The sequence below is a fragment of the Castor canadensis genome, chromosome 11, assembly GCF_047511655.1.
Source record: "Castor canadensis chromosome 11, mCasCan1.hap1v2, whole genome shotgun sequence".
Taxonomy (NCBI): Eukaryota; Metazoa; Chordata; class Mammalia; order Rodentia; family Castoridae; genus Castor; species Castor canadensis.
This window is the reverse complement of record NC_133396.1, coordinates 36,220,245-36,237,563: the sequence shown is the minus strand read 5'-3', so window position 1 is coordinate 36,237,563 and position 17,319 is coordinate 36,220,245. Positions and strand designations below refer to the sequence as shown.

At 38.2% G+C, this 17,319-nt stretch overlaps 1 protein-coding gene across 1 annotated transcript in view; it reads left to right on the top strand.

Annotated features, from left to right (window-relative positions):
• The window catches only part of Ppm1d (protein phosphatase, Mg2+/Mn2+ dependent 1D), a 57,332-nt gene that overhangs the window by 11,752 nt on the left and 28,261 nt on the right, over positions 1 to 17,319 (top strand). The window contains exon 2 of the mRNA XM_074046251.1: positions 16,327 to 16,555. Within this exon, the coding sequence (XP_073902352.1) occupies positions 16,327 to 16,555 (229 nt within the window). The remainder of the gene's footprint in view (positions 1 to 16,326; positions 16,556 to 17,319) is intronic.

Genomic DNA, 17,319 nt, shown 5'->3' with positions numbered 1-17,319 from the left:
TAATTCTTTTTGATCTAACCTTTTCTCTAGTTCCTGGTCCCTTTTTCCTGTTGGCCTCAGTTGCTTTTAAGGTATCTGCTTTAGTTTCTCTGCGTTAAGGGCAACAAATGCTAGCTAATTTTTTAGGTGTCTTACCTATCCTCACCCCTCCCTTGTGTGCTCTCGCTTTTATCATGTGCTCAAAGTCCAGTCCCATTGTGTGTTTGCCCTTGATCTAATGTCCACATATGAGGGAGAACATATGATTTTTGGTCTTTAGGGCCAGGCTGACCTCACTCAGAATGATATTCTCCAATTCCATCCATTTACCAGCGAATGATAACATTTCGTTCTTCTTCATGGCTGCATAAAATTCCATTGTGTATAAATACCACATTTTCTTAATCCATTCGTCAGTGGTGGGGCATCTTGGCTGTTTCCATAACTTGGCTATTGTGAATAGTGCTGCAATAAACATGGGTGTGCAGGTGCCTCTGGAGTAACCTGTGTCACAGTCTTTTGGGTATATCTCCAAGAGTGGTATTGCTGGATCAAATGGTAGATCGATGTCTAGCTTTTTAAGTAGCCTCCAAATTTTTCTCCCGAGTGGTTGTACTAGTTTACATTCCCACCAACAGTGTAAGAGGGTTCCTTTTTCCCCGCATCCTCGCCAACACCTGTTGTTGGTGGTGTTGCTGATGATGGCTGTTCTAACAAGGGTGAGGTGGAATCTTAGCGTGGTTTTAATTTGCATTTCCTTTATTGCTAGAGATGGTGAGCATATTTTCATGTGTTTTTTTGGCCATTTGAATTTCTTCTTTTGAGAAAGTTCTGTTTAGTTCACTTGCCCATTTCTTTATTGGTTCATTAGTTTTGGGAGAATTTAGTTTTTTAAGTTCCCTGTATATTCTGGTTATCAGTCCTTTGTCTGATGTGTAGCTGGCAAATATTTTCTCCCACCCTGTGGGGTGTTCTCTTCAGTTTAGAGAGCATTTCTTTTGATGAACAGAAGCTTTTTAGCTTTATGAGGTCCCATTTATCTATGCTGTCTCTTAGTTGCTGTGCTGCTGGGGTTTCATTGAGAAAGTTCTTACCTATACCTACTAACTCCAGAGTATTTCCTACTCTTTCCTGTATCAACTTAAGAGTTTGGGGTCTGATATTAAGATCCTTGATCCATTTTGAGTTAATCTTGGTATAGGGTGATGTACTTGGTATAGGGTGATATACTGGTTGCAGACTGCTAACCAGTTTTTCCAGCAGTTTTTGTTGAAGAGGCTGCTATTTCTCCATCGTATATTTTTAGTGCCTTTGTCAAAGACAAGTTGGTTATAGTTGTGTGGCTTCATATCTGGGTCCTCTATTCTGTTCCACTGGTCTTCATGTCTGTTTTTGTGCCAGTACCATGCTGTTTTTATTGTTATTGCTTTGTAATATAGTTTGAAGTCAGGTATTGTGATACCTCCTGAATTGTTCTTTTCACTGAGTATTGCCTTGGCTATTCGTGGCCTCTTGTGTTTCCATATAAATTTAACAGTAGATTTTTCAGTCTCTTTAATGAATGTCATTGGAATTTTGATGGGAATTGCATTAAACATGTAGATTACTTTTGGGAATATCGACATTTTTACTATGTTGATTCTACCAATCCATGAGCATGGGAGATCTCTCCACTTTCTATAGTCTTCCTCAATCTCTTTCTTCAGAAGTTTATAGTTTTCCTTGTAGAGGTCTTTCACATCTTTTGTTAGGTTTACACTTAGGTATTTGATTTTTTTTTGAGGCTATTGTAAGTGGAATTGTTTTCATGTATTCTTTTTCAGTTTGCTCATTATTGGTGTATAGAAATGCTAATGTTTTTTCTATGTTGATTTTATATCCTGCTTCCTTGATACAGCTATTGATGATGTCTAGAAGCTTCTGAGTAGAGATTTTTAGGTCTTTAAGGTATAGGATCATGTCATCTACAAATAGGGATATTTTGACAGTTTCTTTACCTATTTGTATTCCTTTTATTTCTTCTTCTTGCCTAATTGCTCTGGCTAGGAATTCCAGTACTATGTTGAATAGGAGTGGAGATAGTGGGCATCCTTGTCTGGTTCCTGATTTTAAGGGAATGGTTTCAGTTTTTCTCCGTTAAGTATAATGCTGGCTGTAGGTTTGTCATATATAGCTTTTATAATGTTGAGGTACTTTCCTTCTATTCCTAGTTTTCTTAGAGCTTTTATCATGAAATGGTGTTGGATCTTATCAAAGGCTTTTTCTGCATCTGTTGAGATGTTCAAGTGGTTTTTGTCTTTGCTTCTGTTAATGTGGTTTATTACGTTTATTGATTTTCGTATGTTGAATCACCCCTGCATCCCTGGGATGAAGCCTACTTGGTCGTGGTGAATAATCTTTTTGATGTGTTGTTGAATTCGGTTTGCCATTATTTTGTTGAGGATTTTTGCATCAATGTTCATTAAAGAGATTGGCCTGTAGTTCTCCTTTTTGGAGGTGTCTTTGCCTGGTTTTGGGATAAGTGTAATACTGGCTTCATCAAATGTGTTTGGCAGTTTTCCTTCCTTTCTATTTCGTGGAACAGTTTAAGGAGGGTTGGTATCAGTTCTTCTTTAAAGGTATGATAGAATTCAGCAGAGAATCCATCAGGTCCTGGACTTTTCTTTTTGGGGAGACTCTTGATTGCTCCTTCAATTTCATTTTGTGTTATAGATCTATTCGGGTGATTAATTTCCTCTTGGTTCAGTTTTGGATGGTCATGTATCTAGAAATCTGTCCATTTCTTTAAGATTTTCAAGTTTATTTGAATATAGGTTCTCAAAGTAGTCTCTGATGATTTCCTGGACTTCCATGGTGTTTGTTGTTATCTCCCCTTTTGCATTCCCGATTCTACTAATTTGGGTTTTTTCTCTCCTCATTTTAGTCAGGTTTGCCAGGGGTCTATCGATCTTGTTTATTTTTTCAAAGAACCAACTTTTTGTTTCATTAATTCTTTGTATGGTTTTTTTGGTTTCTATTTCGTTGATTTCAGCTCTTATTTTTATTATTTCTGTCCTATTTGTTTTGGGATTTGCTTGTTCTTGTTTTTCTAGGAGTTTGAGATGTATCATTAGGTCATTGATTTGGGAATCTTTCAATCTTTTTAATATATGCACTCATGGCTATAAACTTTTTTCTCAGGACTGCCTTAGCTGTGTCCCATAGGTTCCAGTAGGTTGTGTTTTCATTTTTATTGTCTTCCAGGAACTTTTTAATTTCCTCTTTTATTTCATCAATGACCCAATGTTCATTAGGCAATGAGTTATTCAGTTTCCAGCTGTTTGCATATTTTTTGTCTTTACTTTTGTTGTTGAGTTCTACTTTTACTGCATTGTGATCAGATAGTATGCACGGTATAATTTCTATTTTCCTATGTTTGCTGAGGCTTGCTTTGAGCCCTAGGATGTGATCTATTTTGGAGAAGGTTCCATGGGCTGCTGAGAATAATGTATATTGTGTAGAAGTTGGATGAAATGTTCTGTAGACATCAAGTAGGTCCATTTGATCTATTGCATATTTTAGATCTTGGATTTCTTTATTGATTTTTTGTTTGGATGACCTATCTATTGATGATAATGGGGTGTTAAAGTCTCCCACAACCACTGTGTTGGTGTTTATTTATGCTTTTAGGTCTTTCAGGGTATGTTTGATGAAATTGGGTGCGTTGACATTGGGTGCATACAGATTGATAATTATTATTTCCTTTTGGTCTATTTCCCCTTTTATTAGTATGGAATGTCCTTCTTTATCTTGTTTGATCAATGTAGGTTTGAAGTCTACTTTGTCAGAGATAAGTATTGCTACTCCTGCCTGTTTTCGTGGGCCATTGGCTTGGCAAATCTTCTTCCAGCCTTTCATCCTTAGCCTATGCTTATTTCTGTCGGTGAGATGGGTCTCCTGTAAGCAACAATTGTTGGATCTTCCTTTTTAATCCACTTCGTCAAACGGTGCCTTTTGATGGGTGAATTAAAGTCCGTTAACATTAAGCGTTAGTACTGATAGGTATGTGGTGATTCCTGTCATTTAGTTGTCTTAGTTGTTTGAAGGTTTGATTGTGTGTACCTACGTTGAGGTTACTCTCTACTTTCTTGCTTTTTCTTTTCCTGTGGTTTGGTGCTGCCTGTCTTTTCATGGTTAAGTTGGGTTTCACTTTCTGTGTGCAGAATCCCTTGAAGAATCCTTTGTAGTTGTGGCTTTGTGGTCACATATTGTTTTAGTTTCTGGTTATCATGGAAGACTTTTATTGCTCCATCTATTTTGAATGATAGTTTTGCTGGGTAGAGTATCCTGGGGTTGAAGTTATTTTCATTCAATGCCCGGAAGATCTCACCCCATGTTCTTCTTGCTTTTAATGTTTCTGTTGAGAAGTCTGCTGTGATTTTGATGGGTTTACCTTTATATGTTACTTGTTTTTTCTCTCTCACAGCCTTCAATATTCTTTCCTTAGTTTCTGAACTTGTTGTTTTAATGATGATATGTCGTAGGGTAGTTCTATTTTGATCTTGTCTGTTTGGTGTCCTGGAGGCCTCTTGCATCTGTATGGGTATATCTTTCTCTAGATTTGGGAAATTTTCCGTTATTATTTTGTTAAATATTACACAGTCCCTTTGCTTGCACCTCTTCTCCTTCTTCAATGCCCATGATTCTCAAGTTTGGTCTTTTGAAGGAGTTGGTGAGTTCTTGCATTTTCTTTTCACAGGTCTTGAGTTGTTTAATTAATAGTTCTTCGGTTTTTCCTTTAATTACCATTTCATCTTTAAGTTCTGAGATTCTGTCTTCTGTTTGTTCTGTTCTGCTGGATTGGCTTTCCGTTTTGTTTTGCAGTTCTGTTTCGTTCTTTTTTCTGAGGTTTTCCATATCCTGGCTGGTTTCCTCTTTAATGTTGTCTATTTTTGTCCTGAGTTCATTTATCTGTTTATTATCGTGTTCTCTGTTTCACTTTGGTGTTTATGCAGTGCTTCTATGGTTTCCTTTATTTCTTCTTTTGTTTTTTCAAATTCTCTATTTTTGTTGTCTTGGAATTTCTTGAGTGTCTCCTGTACATTTTGGTTGACCTATCCAGTATCATCTCTATAAAATTCTCATTGAGTACCTGTAGTATGTCTTCTTTTAAATTATTCTTGTGGGCTTCATTGTGTCCTTTGGCATAGTTTATCTTCATTTTGTTGGAGTCTGGATCTGAGTTTCTGTTCTCTTCATTCCCCTCTGGTTCCTGTACTAATTTTTTGCTGTGGGGAAACTGGTTTCCCTGTTTTTTTCTGTCTTCCAGTCATTGTCTTTGGTGTTGTTACTGTCCCTGTACTGTGTGCAATTAAGTATTTTCTAGCTTGGAATAATAACAATGGTAATATTTAGAATGGAAGGGTGAGCTGAGATGGAAAGCAAGAAGTTAAAGAAATGGGAAAAACAAATACACAGACTGGAGGGAGAAAACAGAACAAGGTGTCAGACAAGAAGATTTCAAAGGTGTAAACAGGGAGCTTTAGTGTACTAATTGACAGTAAGCTAAACAGACATTACACAGAGAGAGGATTGAAAATAAAAAATAAAAAAAATAAAGGTAAGAATAAAAATAAAAAATAAGTAAATGAAAGAAAAATCTATTTATAAAAATGTATTAAAATAAAATGAAAAAATAGAAAATTAAAAAAACCCAAAAAACCAGAAAACCTCCAAGTTCAAATGCAGCGAAGTCTCAGTTTCCAATGTTGGATATGGTGCCTAAGATGTTGTTCCTGTAGTTGTCTCATCAAAGGGGACACATAAAGTAGAACAAAACTACACACACACACGCACAAAAAAAAACCCCACCAAGTGTCCGAAGTTCAAATGCAATACAGTTTCAGTAAGTTTTTCAGCTTGCAGGTGTAATTCGGTTGGTCTCTCATCAAAGGTAGGGGAGACAAAGAAAAAAAAAAAAGAGTCTGGAGACAGTTCTAAGAATGGTATCTGCAGCTGTGGCTTGCCTGCCCACTGCTGTCAGCCTGCTGTTGCTGGAGGCGTTTTTTATGCAGATCTCTGGGGTGAGCTTAGCACTCACCTGGCCCCGCGGGCTTTGTTTGCTCAGATTTCTCCTGTGCGTGAGCCTGTGCTACAAGCTTTCCCCTTTCCAAGCTCTGTGAAAAGTGACACTGCACCGTGGTTGTCAGGCCTGCGTGTTTATTTACAGTTCATGTGGGAAGTGGGTCTTCCCCCCTCTCCTGTGCAGTTTTCCTCCCACCGCCACTTTCACAAGCTTTCCTGCTCCTGATTACTGGGCAGTGCTGCTGCTCCTGTCAGCCGCCATGTTTGTTTACAGCTCACCTGGGAAGTGGGTCTTCCCTCCTCTCCTGTGGAGTTTTCCTCCCTCTGCCACTCTCACCAGCTTTCCCGCTCCTGGTTGCTGGGCATGCGCCCCCGCTCCCACCAGAGGCTCTCCAGCCTGCCCAGCTTGTTTATTTACAGTCCCAGGAAGGATTCCCTTCTCCCAATCTTTGGCGCTCAGTGTGCCCCACCCTCTTTCCCGTGTGTCTTTATTGCTCTGATTGCTTATTACTCAGTTTCTCTTTTTTCCCTGGTGGAGGTTGGTCTGTCCAGGGGGCTATGCTGCTCTGGCCCAGTCTTGTCTGTGGGAGTACCGCGTACTGCAAAGCTCACCTGGTCCGCGTCTTCCTAAGCCGTCTGGGCGCCGGCGGCCCTCCTGATTTCTCTGTTTAAGGTGAAGTGGAGATTTTCTGCGTCAGCTGGAGGTGTGGAAGTGTCAAAGTTATGCCTCTTCTGAGTGATTATGCCTGCACAGTGTGTCTCCAGCGTCTCCAAGATTTCACTATAGGAGGCTCGCTTTCTGCTTCCTCCCTCTAGCTGCCATCTTGCCTTTTTTTGTCTTCCTTTTTTGACTCAGCATTATTATTTTGAGATGCATCCAGGTTATTGCACATATTAATACTTCATTCTTTATTTTCAAGTACTACAACTTCTTTATCCATTCACTTGGTGATGGACATCTGGATCGTCTTCAGTTATTGGCCACTTTTACAAAGCTTTCCTGTATAGTTCCTCTCCCTTTGAGCCATATCTCCAGTTCTGATTGCAAAGCTTTTTTTTTCCCCTCTCTGTATGTGAGATTGAACCCAGGGTCTCGTGGGTGCTAGGCACGCACTCTACCACTTAAGCTACCTCCCCAACTCTTTTTTTTGTTTAAATTTTTGTTTTGAGACAGTATCTGATGCTAACTTTTGCCTAGGCTGGCATCAAACTGTGATCTTCCTGTCTTTGCCTCTGAAGTAGCTAGGATCGTAGATGTGTGGCACCACACCCGGCTGTAAAGCTTTTCTTAATAGGAGAATGGCTGGACACCAGTGGTTCATGCCTGTTATCCTAGCTACTTGGGGGAGGCTAAGATGGGAGGATCAAGGTTTGAGGCCAGTCTGGGCAAATGGGCAAGCAGTTCGCTAGACATCCATCTCCAAAATAACCAGACCAAAATGGACTGGAGGTGTGGCTCAAGTGGCAGAGTGCCTGCTTTGCAGGTTCCAAACCCGGATTTCATACCCAAGTCTCATGAAAAAAAAAAAAAGTAAAATGACCATTAATAATTGTAGAAGAAATGATAGTTAGAAAATCACATTTGGTAATCATAGTTATCAAAAAGCATCAAATAATTCTAAAACTAGTGGGTGAATATTTGAGGAATAGAATTCTTAGTTTCTAGAGTGTTGTTCCAAATTACCAAAAACCGGTACCTTGAAACAATAAGAATTTATTCTTTCATGATTTTGGAGGCCAGAAGTCTGAAATCAAGATATCAGAAGAATTGGATCTTTTTTGGAGTCTCTGAAGGAGAATCTGTCTGTTCCATGCCCATCTTCTAGCTTCTGATGGGTGCTGGCAGTCCTTGGCATTTCTTGTCTTGTCAGTGCTTCAGCCTCCATCATTGTATTGCCTTTCCTGCCTTCCCTTCTCTTTGGAATTAGTGACCACTCTAATCCAGGATGATCTCTTTTTAAGATTCTTAACCTATTTACATCTGCAGAGACCCTTCTTCCAAATTAGGTCACATTCACAGGTTTTTTTTTTTTTCTTTTATTATTCATATGTGCATACAAGGCTTGGTTTATTTCTCCCCCCTGCCCCCACCCCCTCCCTTACCACCCACTCCACCCCCTCCCGCTCCCCCCCTCAATACCCAGCAGAAACTATTTTGCCCTTATCTCTAATTTTGTTGTAGAGAGAGTATAAGCAATAATAGGAAGGAACAAGGGGTTTTGCTGGTTGAGATAAGGATAGCTATACAGGGCATTGACTCACATTGATTTCCTGTGCGTGGGTGTTACCTTCTAGGTTAATTCTTTTTAATCTAACCTTTTCTCTAGTTCCTGGTCTCCTTTTCCTATTGGCCTCAGTTGCTTTAAGGTATCTGCTTTAGTTTCTCTGCATTAAGGGCAACAAATGCTAGCTAGTTTTTTAGGTGTCTTACCTATCCTCACCCCTCCCTTGTGTGCTCTCGCTTTTATCATGTGCTCATAGTCCAATCCCCTTGTTGTGTTTGCCCTTGATCTAATGTCCACATATGAGGGAGAACATACGATTTTTGGTCTTTTGAGCCAGGCTAACCTCACTCAGAATGATGTTCTCCAATTCCATCCATTTACCAGCGAATGATAACATTTCGTTCTTCTTCATGGCTGCATAAAATTCCATTGTGTATAGATACCACATTTTCTTAATCCATTCGTCAGTGCTGGGGCATCTTGGCTGTTTCCATAACTTGGCTATTGTGAATAGTGCCGCAATAAACATGGATGTGCAGGTGCCTCTGGAGTAACAGTCTTTTGGGTATATCCCCAAGAGTGGTATTGCTGGATCAAATGGTAGATCGATGTCCAGCTTTTTAAGTAGCCTCCAAATTTTTTTCCAGAGTGGTTGTACTAGTCTACATTCCCACCAACAGTGTAAGAGGGTTCCTTTTTCCCCGCATCCTCGCCAACACCTGTTGTTGGTGGTGTTGCTGATGATGGCTATTCTAACAGGGGTGAGGTGGAATCTTAGTGTGGTTTTAATTTGCATTTCCTTTATTGCTAGAGATGGTGAGCCTTTTTTCATGTGTTTTCTGGCCATTTGAATTTCTTCTTTTGAGAAAGTTCTGTTTAGTTCACATGCCCATTTCTTTATTGGTTCATTAGTTTTGGGAGAATTTAGTTTTTTAAGTTCCCTGTATATTCTGGTTATCAGTCCTTTGTCTGATGTATAGTTGGCAAATATTTTCTCCCACTCTGTGGGTGTTCTCTTCAGTTTAGAGACCATTTCTTTTGATGAACAGAAGCTTTTTAGCTTTATGAGGTCCCATTTATCTATGCTATCTCTTAGTTGCTGTGCTGCTGGGGTTTCATTGAGAAAGTTCTTACCTATACCTACTAACTCCAGAGTATTTCCTACTCTTTCTTGTATCAACTTAAGAGTTTGGGGTCTGATATTCAGATCCTTGATCCATTTTGAGTTAATCTTGGTATAGGGTGATATACATGGATCTAGTTTCAGTTTTTTGCAGACTGCTAACCAGTTTTCCCAGCAGTTTTTGTTGAAGAGGCTGCTATTTCTCCATCGTATATTTTTAGCTCCTTTGTCAAAGATAAGTTGCTTATAGTTGTGTGGCTTCATATCTGGGTCCTCTATTCTGTTCCACTGGTCTTCATGTCTGTTTTTGTGCCAGTACCATGCTGTTTTTATTATTATTGCTTTGTAATATAGTTTGAAGTCAGGTATTGTGATACCTCCTGCATTGTTCTTTTGACTGAGTATTGCCTTGGCTATTCGTGGCCTCTTGTGTTTCCATATAAATTTAACAGTAGATTTTTCAGTCTCTTTGATGAATGTCATTGGAATTTTGATGGGAATTGCATTAAACATGTAGATTACTTTTGGGAGTATAGACATTTTTACTATGTTGATTCTACCAATCCATGAGCATGGGAGATCTCTCCACTTTCTATAGTCTTCCTCAATCTCTTTCTTCAGAAGTGTATAGTTTTCCTTGTAGAGGTCTTTCACATCTTTTGTTAGGTTTACACCTAGGTATTTGATTTTTTTTGAGGCTATTGTAAATGGAATTGTTTTCATACATTCTTTTTCCATTTGCTCATTGTTAGTGTATAGAAATGCTAATGATTTTTCTATGTTGATTTTATATCCTGCTACCTTGCTATAGTTATTGATGATGTCTAGAAGCTTCTGAGTAGAGTTTTTTGGGTCTTTAAGGTATAGGATCATGTCGTCTGCAAATAGGGATATTTTGACAGTTTCTTTACCTATTTGTATTCCTTTTATTCCTTCTTCTTGCCTAATTGCTCTGGCTAGGAATTCCAGTACTATGTTGAATAGGAGTGGAGATAGTGGGCATCCTTGTCTGGTTCCTGATTTTAGAGGGAATGGTTTTAATTTTTCTCCGTTAAGTATAATGCTGGCTATAGGTTTGTCATATATAGCTTTTATAATGTTGAGGAACTTTCCTTCTATTCCTAGTTTTCTTAGAGCTTTTATCATGAAATGATGTTGGATCTTATCAAAGGCTTTTTCTGCATCTATTGAGATGATCAAGTGGTTTTTGTCTTTGCTTCTGTTAATGACATTCACAGGTTTTATGAGTATATATCTTTCCATGGGGGAGATTACCTTTAAGCCTACTAAAAGTATATTTACAGTCAGTATGTTGCTGCATATCTGTAATCTCACGCATGAGCCAGAGGCAGGAGGAATGGGAGTTCCAGATCAGCTTGGGCAAAATCCAGACCCTGTCTCAAAAACAAAATGCAAACAAAAGGGTTGGGGGCATGGTTCAAGTTGTAGAGTGCTTGCCTAGGAAACACTAGGCCCTTGGTTCAGTCCCCAGTACCACAAACAAACAAACAAACAAACAACACTTTCCTTAAGCTAGAGTTCATATACTATCTGATACTGCCTTTTAGTATGTTCCTAACTTTAATTCATTTAAAAGATAAAAAGATTAAAATATAAAGTAGAAATTAGGAATAATTAAGAAAGACAAAATTATAGTTGTCAATTCCTTGCTATGTAAATTTAATGCAGTTTTAAGCAGAATCTCAAGAGGGTTTGTTTTTAATTTTGCAGGTTTATAAAATTCATTGGAAAAATTACAAAAGAGAATTTTAAAAAAGTAATTGGGGGATATTTAAACTTGCAGTTATTAAAAAATACTATAAATACATTCGTAGAATGAATCCAGAACTGTATCTGAGGCAAATTGTAACATGGTAAATGTTACATTTCAAATGAATTTTCAAAGGACACTAGAAAGTATCTATTTGTGTACGTTACATGTGTTTTTGACCAAAAATGTGTTTTAAATAATGTTAATATTGTGTCTTTGAATCTTCTCTTAGTTCTTGCTCTCTATCCAGTACCATTTTGTTTTAGGTGATTTTTATAGATGACTGAATTATTTGTATACTTTAGGTAAATTTTTGTTTTCTGATATTCTTGAGAATCCTTCCTTCTGGAATATTACCTATTCACATTTATTATAATATATTTTCTTCTCTTTTTATTTTAAAGATTCTTGTAGCTACAGAAAACAGAATCAACTCCAGCTATTTACTGTAGCTATCAAGAGATAGCTAGGACACAAATAATTGAAAGGCCTGAAGAAATATACAATATATTCTGAGCAGAGCTTCTAGGAGTGACTTCAGAACTGGGAGGGCTAAGTCTCTGCTCTTGACTATGCCAGCAAAACAGCCTTTTCATGCCGTGCTTATTGATTCATTCATTCACTTCCTCCTTCCCTCCCTCCCTCCCTCCCTTGCTCTCTCTTTCCTTCCTCCCTTCCTCCCTCCCTCCCTCCTTCTTTCTTTCCTCTCTTTCTCTCAGGGTCTAGAACTTGCTAGGCAGGTGCACTACCCCTTGAGCCATGCCTCAGCCTGTTCTTTGTGTTGTGTGTGTGTGTGTGTGTGTGTGTGTGTGTGTGTGTGTGTGTGTATGAGAGAAAGACTGGGATTTGAACTCAGTGCTTTGTGCTTGAAAAGTAGTGCTTTACCATTTGAGCCACACCTCCAGTCCATTTTACTCTGATTATTTTGGAGATGGGGTCTAGGCAACCTTAGGTTGCCTTTTCATTTTGTTGATTTTTTTTGGTGTGTGGGGGTCCTGGGGATTGAATTCAGGGTCCTCATGCATGCCGAGCCAAATACTCTACCAATGAGTTATACCTGTTGTTTTTTGGTGTGTGGGGGTCCTGGGGATTGAATTCAGGGTCCTCATGCATGCCGAGCCAAATACTCTACCAATGAGTTATACCTGTTGTTTTCATTGCTATGCAGAAGCCTTTTAGTTTGGTATAGTCCTATTTGTTTAATTTGGTATCAGCCAAAAAGTCATTTCCAAGACCAATGTCAAGGAACTGTCATCTTTGCTTTTTTCCTAGGAGTTTTATGGTTTCAGGTCTTAACATTGAAGTCTTTTTCTTTTCTTTCTTTTTTGGTAGTACTGGTGTTTGAACTCAGGGCCTCATACCACTCCACCAGTCCTAACATTAAAGTCTTTAATCGGTTGCTGATCAATTTTGGTGTAGGGGGTAAGATAAAAAGTTCATTCTTTTACATGTGAAAATCCTGTTTTTCCAAGACCATTTGTTAAAGACTCTCCTCTCCTCATTTGGTGTCCCTGTCAAAGGACAGTATATGCATGGGTTTATTTCTAGGCTTTTTCCTCTGTTCCATTGGTGTATTTTTATTCCACTACCACAGTGTTTGGTTACTATAGTTTTGTAATATAATTTCAAAATAGGAAGTATGCTACCTCCAGCTTTATTCTTTCTAAAGATTGCTTTGACTAATTTAGGGCCTTTATGGGTTTTTTCTTTTTTCCTACTTTTGTGGAAAATGCCAGTGTAATTTTTTTTGGGTGGTTGAACTGGGATTTGAACTCAGGGCTTTGAGATTGCAAAGCAGGCATTTTACCACTTGAGCCACTCCAGTCCTCATTGGAATTCTGATAAGGATTAATCTGAGTCTGTAGAATGCTTTGGGTGGTATGTGATTTTAACAATCTTCTTCCAATCCACAAGCATAAGTTATCTTTACATTTATTTGCATCTTTGGTTTCTTTCATCAGTATCTTAACAGTTTAGTGTATAGATCTTTCATTTTCTTTGTTAAATTTCTTCCTATGTATTGTAGACTTGATGTTCTTGTAAATGAAATTGCTTTCTAAATTTCTTTTTTGGATATTTTGTTGTGAGTATATAGAAGTACAGTTTTTTCCCTTTTCTTTTTCTTTTCAGCCAAGGAATCAACTACCTCCTTCTCTCTCTCTGTCTCTGTCTCTCTGATGATACTGAGGCTTGAACTCAGGGTCTACACCTTGAGCCACACCACCAGCCCTTTTTTCTTGTAATGGGTTTTTTCAAGTTAGGGTCTCACAAACTATTTGCCTGGGCTGTCTTTGAACCGTGATTCTCCTCATCTCTGCCTCCTGAAAAGCTAGGATTACAGGCATGCATCACCGGTTCCTGGCGTTCCCTTTTCTTTTTGGCAGTGGTGCTAGGGATAGAACCTAGGGCTTGTCGTGCTAGATAAGCAACCTACTGCTGAGCTATGCCTTTAGCCCTAGAAATGCAACTAATTTTCATGTTTATTTTGTATCCTGCAACTTTACTAAATGTGTATTTGTTTTGGTGAAGTCTTTAAGGTTTGTCTACAAGATCCTGTCATGTGCAGACAGTTTTAATTCTTCCTTTCTAGCTTGAATGCCTTTTATTTCTTTTTGTCTGATTGCACACACTAAGTCTAGATAAGGCCAAGATATGGCAAAAAAGATTTCAGCTTTTCATCTTTGAGTATGATGTTAGCTGTCAATTTGTCACATGTGGCCTTTGTTATGTTGAGGTACATTTCTTCTGTACATTAAGAGATTTTTTTTAAATCACGAAAAAATGTTAGATTTTGCCTAATACTTTTGCCTCATCTATTGAGGTGATCATATAATTTTTATCTTTCATTCTGTTAATATGGTGTATCGTGTCTATTGGTTTATGTATTTTGAACCATCCTTGCATCCCAGGGATAAATCCCACTTGATCATTGGTATATGATATGTTTGCTTTTGAAAAAGAACTGTTTTAGCTGATGTATTAGAGATTTTTTGTGCCTATAAAAATGTCTGGTACTCTGCCGCAGTGGTGCTGGGGTTTGAACTCAGGGCTTCACACTTGCTAAGCAGACACTCTACTTCTTGAGTCACGCCCCCAGCCCTCCTGCCCAGGTTTTTCTTAGGCCCCGTTTCTTCTTTTACTTCCCTTTGAGTCCCTGTTGCATCCATCAACAAGAGCTACCATTTTCCTTAAAAGATAGATATTATAGTTAGTAACCCCTTAGGGACTACCTAGTTCTTGTAGTCAAAGTATTAATGTGTTAACTTAATTATCATCTGTTCCTATCCTCAGCCCTTACCACTGCCTCTTCAATTTTTCTGGGACTCTGTTAACAGAGAAAGTGGATTTATTCCTATTCTCACTACTGTTCTTGCTTACGTTGGAATACGAGACTGTATTCTGCTTTTTCCTCTCAGCAGAATTGTATTTGTTTAAACTTCTAAGAGTCCTTCGTATTTGCTTAGGACCTTTCCTAGTGTTTCGTGACTGCTATGGACTTTTTCTTATATTGTGCTCTTTCAGTGGTATTTTGGAAGGGAAAATTTGAATGTTTGGACTCATTCTACCATCATGAACTACAAATTACAGTTTAGCATTGCAGAATTGTTGAATGCCACTGAATTTAATTAGAAAACAGAGGGATTGGAATTAAATATATGGGGGTTCTGCCACTTAATATTTGAGTTATCTCAAACAAGTTTTCTAATCATTCAAAGTACTGATTTCCAGCTGGCTGCCATGGCTGATGCCTCTAATCCCAGCTACTAGGTAGAGATAGGGAGAATCTTGGTTTGAGACCAGCCTCGGCAAAAAGTTCACAAGACCTTCCCCATCTCAACCAATGGCTGAGCAGGGTGGCATCTCCAGCTCCATGAGGAAGCACAAGTAGGAGGATCTCAAAATTAACTAAAGTAGCTGTGTGCCATTGGCTCATGCTTATTACTCCTAGCTACTTGGAGGCTGAGATCAGGAGGATTGGGGTTTGAGGCCAGCCTGGGGAAATAGTTCAAGAGAACCCCATCTCCAAAATAACCACACCAGATTGGACTGGAGGTGTAGCTCAAGTGGTAGGGCGCCTGCTTTGCAAGTGTGAATCCCTGAGTTCAAACCCTAATATCACCCCCAAAATAACAGAAAATAAAATAATAAAATAATAATAAATAAAAAATAACAAAATAACAAAACAGGTGGGCATTGGTGACTCATACCTGTAATCCTAGTTGCTTGGGAGGCTGAGATCTGGAGGATCAAAGTTTGAGGCCAGCCTAGGAAACTAGCTTGAGAAACCCTATCTTCAAAAAATAATGGGAACAAAAATGCACTGAAGGTGTGGCTCAAGCACAAAGCCTTGAGTTCAGACCCCAGACCCACCAAAAAATAAAAATACAATATAATGTGGTACAATATAATACAGTACAGTACAATACAATATAATACTAAGTACTGATTTCCCAGTTGGCAAGATAAAAATAATGAGAATAACCTAACGTCCCATAGGTTTGATACTAGTATCATTTGAGATGATGCATGTTAAACTCTTAGTATAGAACCTTGTACATAAAATTTTGGTTGTACAAAATAGTATTTGTTCACTGGGGGTGAGGCTCAAGTTGTAGAGTGCTTGTCTAGCAAGCATAAGGCCTCAAGTTCAAAATACAGTACTGCTAGAGTAATAAAAATAAAAAATAATCACTATTAAAATTTGTTAGGTTTTGAATATTGAGAAGTTATTTCAAAAACAAATCAACTATTTTTGAAAAAATTAATAAATACTAAATGGTTAGCAAAATAGTGTCAAAACTGTTAACATAGAGTGTGTGGGATGGGGTGTGGCTTAGTGGTAGGGTGCTTGCCTAGCATGTGCAGTCCTTAGCACCACAAAAAACAAAACACAACAAAACTTAATATATCCTTGCTTCTCAATGTAGTTAAGACAAAGAGTTATGAGGATGTAGTAAGTCTGTCCTATAATATATTTCTTCCAGGGTTGACAGATTTATTCTAGTTGTATTAATCCTTGTTTAGTTTTCAAAATATTTTTCTTAAATTTCTTCCTGTGCTAATTCAAATGTTAACACAAAGTTGGAATATGTTGCTGTTTGTGTTCTGATATCATATTAATGTTTATAACTGCAAGAGTAAAATACTTTTATTTTTTATTACAGCAGAATGGCCAAAGACCATGACAGGTCTTCCAAGCACATCAGGGACAACTGCTAGTGTGGTCATCATACGGGGCCTGAAGATGTATGTAGCTCACGTAGGTGACTCAGGGGTGGTCCTTGGAGTTCAGGATGACCCAAAGGATGATTTTGTCAGAGCTGTGGAGGTGACACAAGACCATAAGCCAGAACTTCCCAAGGAAAGAGAACGAATCGAAGGACTTGGTGGGAGGTAATCATTCTACTGTTTTGTGTTTCTTCTCTTGGAGGAGCTATTTCTCTCTCTCTTTTTTTTTTTTCTTGTTTTGTTTTTGTTTTGAGACAGAATCTTGCTATGTACTTTTGACTCAATTCAAACTTGGTATGTAGACCAGGCTGTTCTGGATCTCCTGATCTCTTCACTTAGCCTCTGAGTACTGGGACTACAGTTTTGCTACCTTAATTTCTTAATATTGTAGATTTTTTTGGTTTGCCTGATGCAGAAGCCCATGTTCACTCATATTTGTCTCATTATTTTGAATTGACTCTTTTATTTCTGATAATAGCTGCAAAGGAAAATAACATTTCAGTGGGCCTCAAGTAATAGTATCCACATGGTTTTATTGAAAATTTTTTGCATAAATACTGATCACCGTGCCTTCAGAATCTGGACAGAGCAGAGCAATTATTCTAGGTGATGTGACTTTTAGATATTGTTTTCACAGTTTGTCTTTTGATGATGGTCCTGAATTTTTATCAATCTTGTTATGTCTTCTGGGTTTTGTACCATGCATATAGTGAGAAAAAACATTTAGTGACAGGAATGACATTGTTTTACATTTTTGCAGGTCTCTGTAATGTCTGATTAATGTGTGACAGCTAGAGTCTCATAACTTCTTCTGTTTTGGTTTGTAGTAGCTGTAGTAAATCAGGTATTATATAGATAGATGATTGGGAAGGGGAAATTCAAGATTGATGCATTGTATTTGTTTTGGGTTTTATGTTTTTTTGTTACTA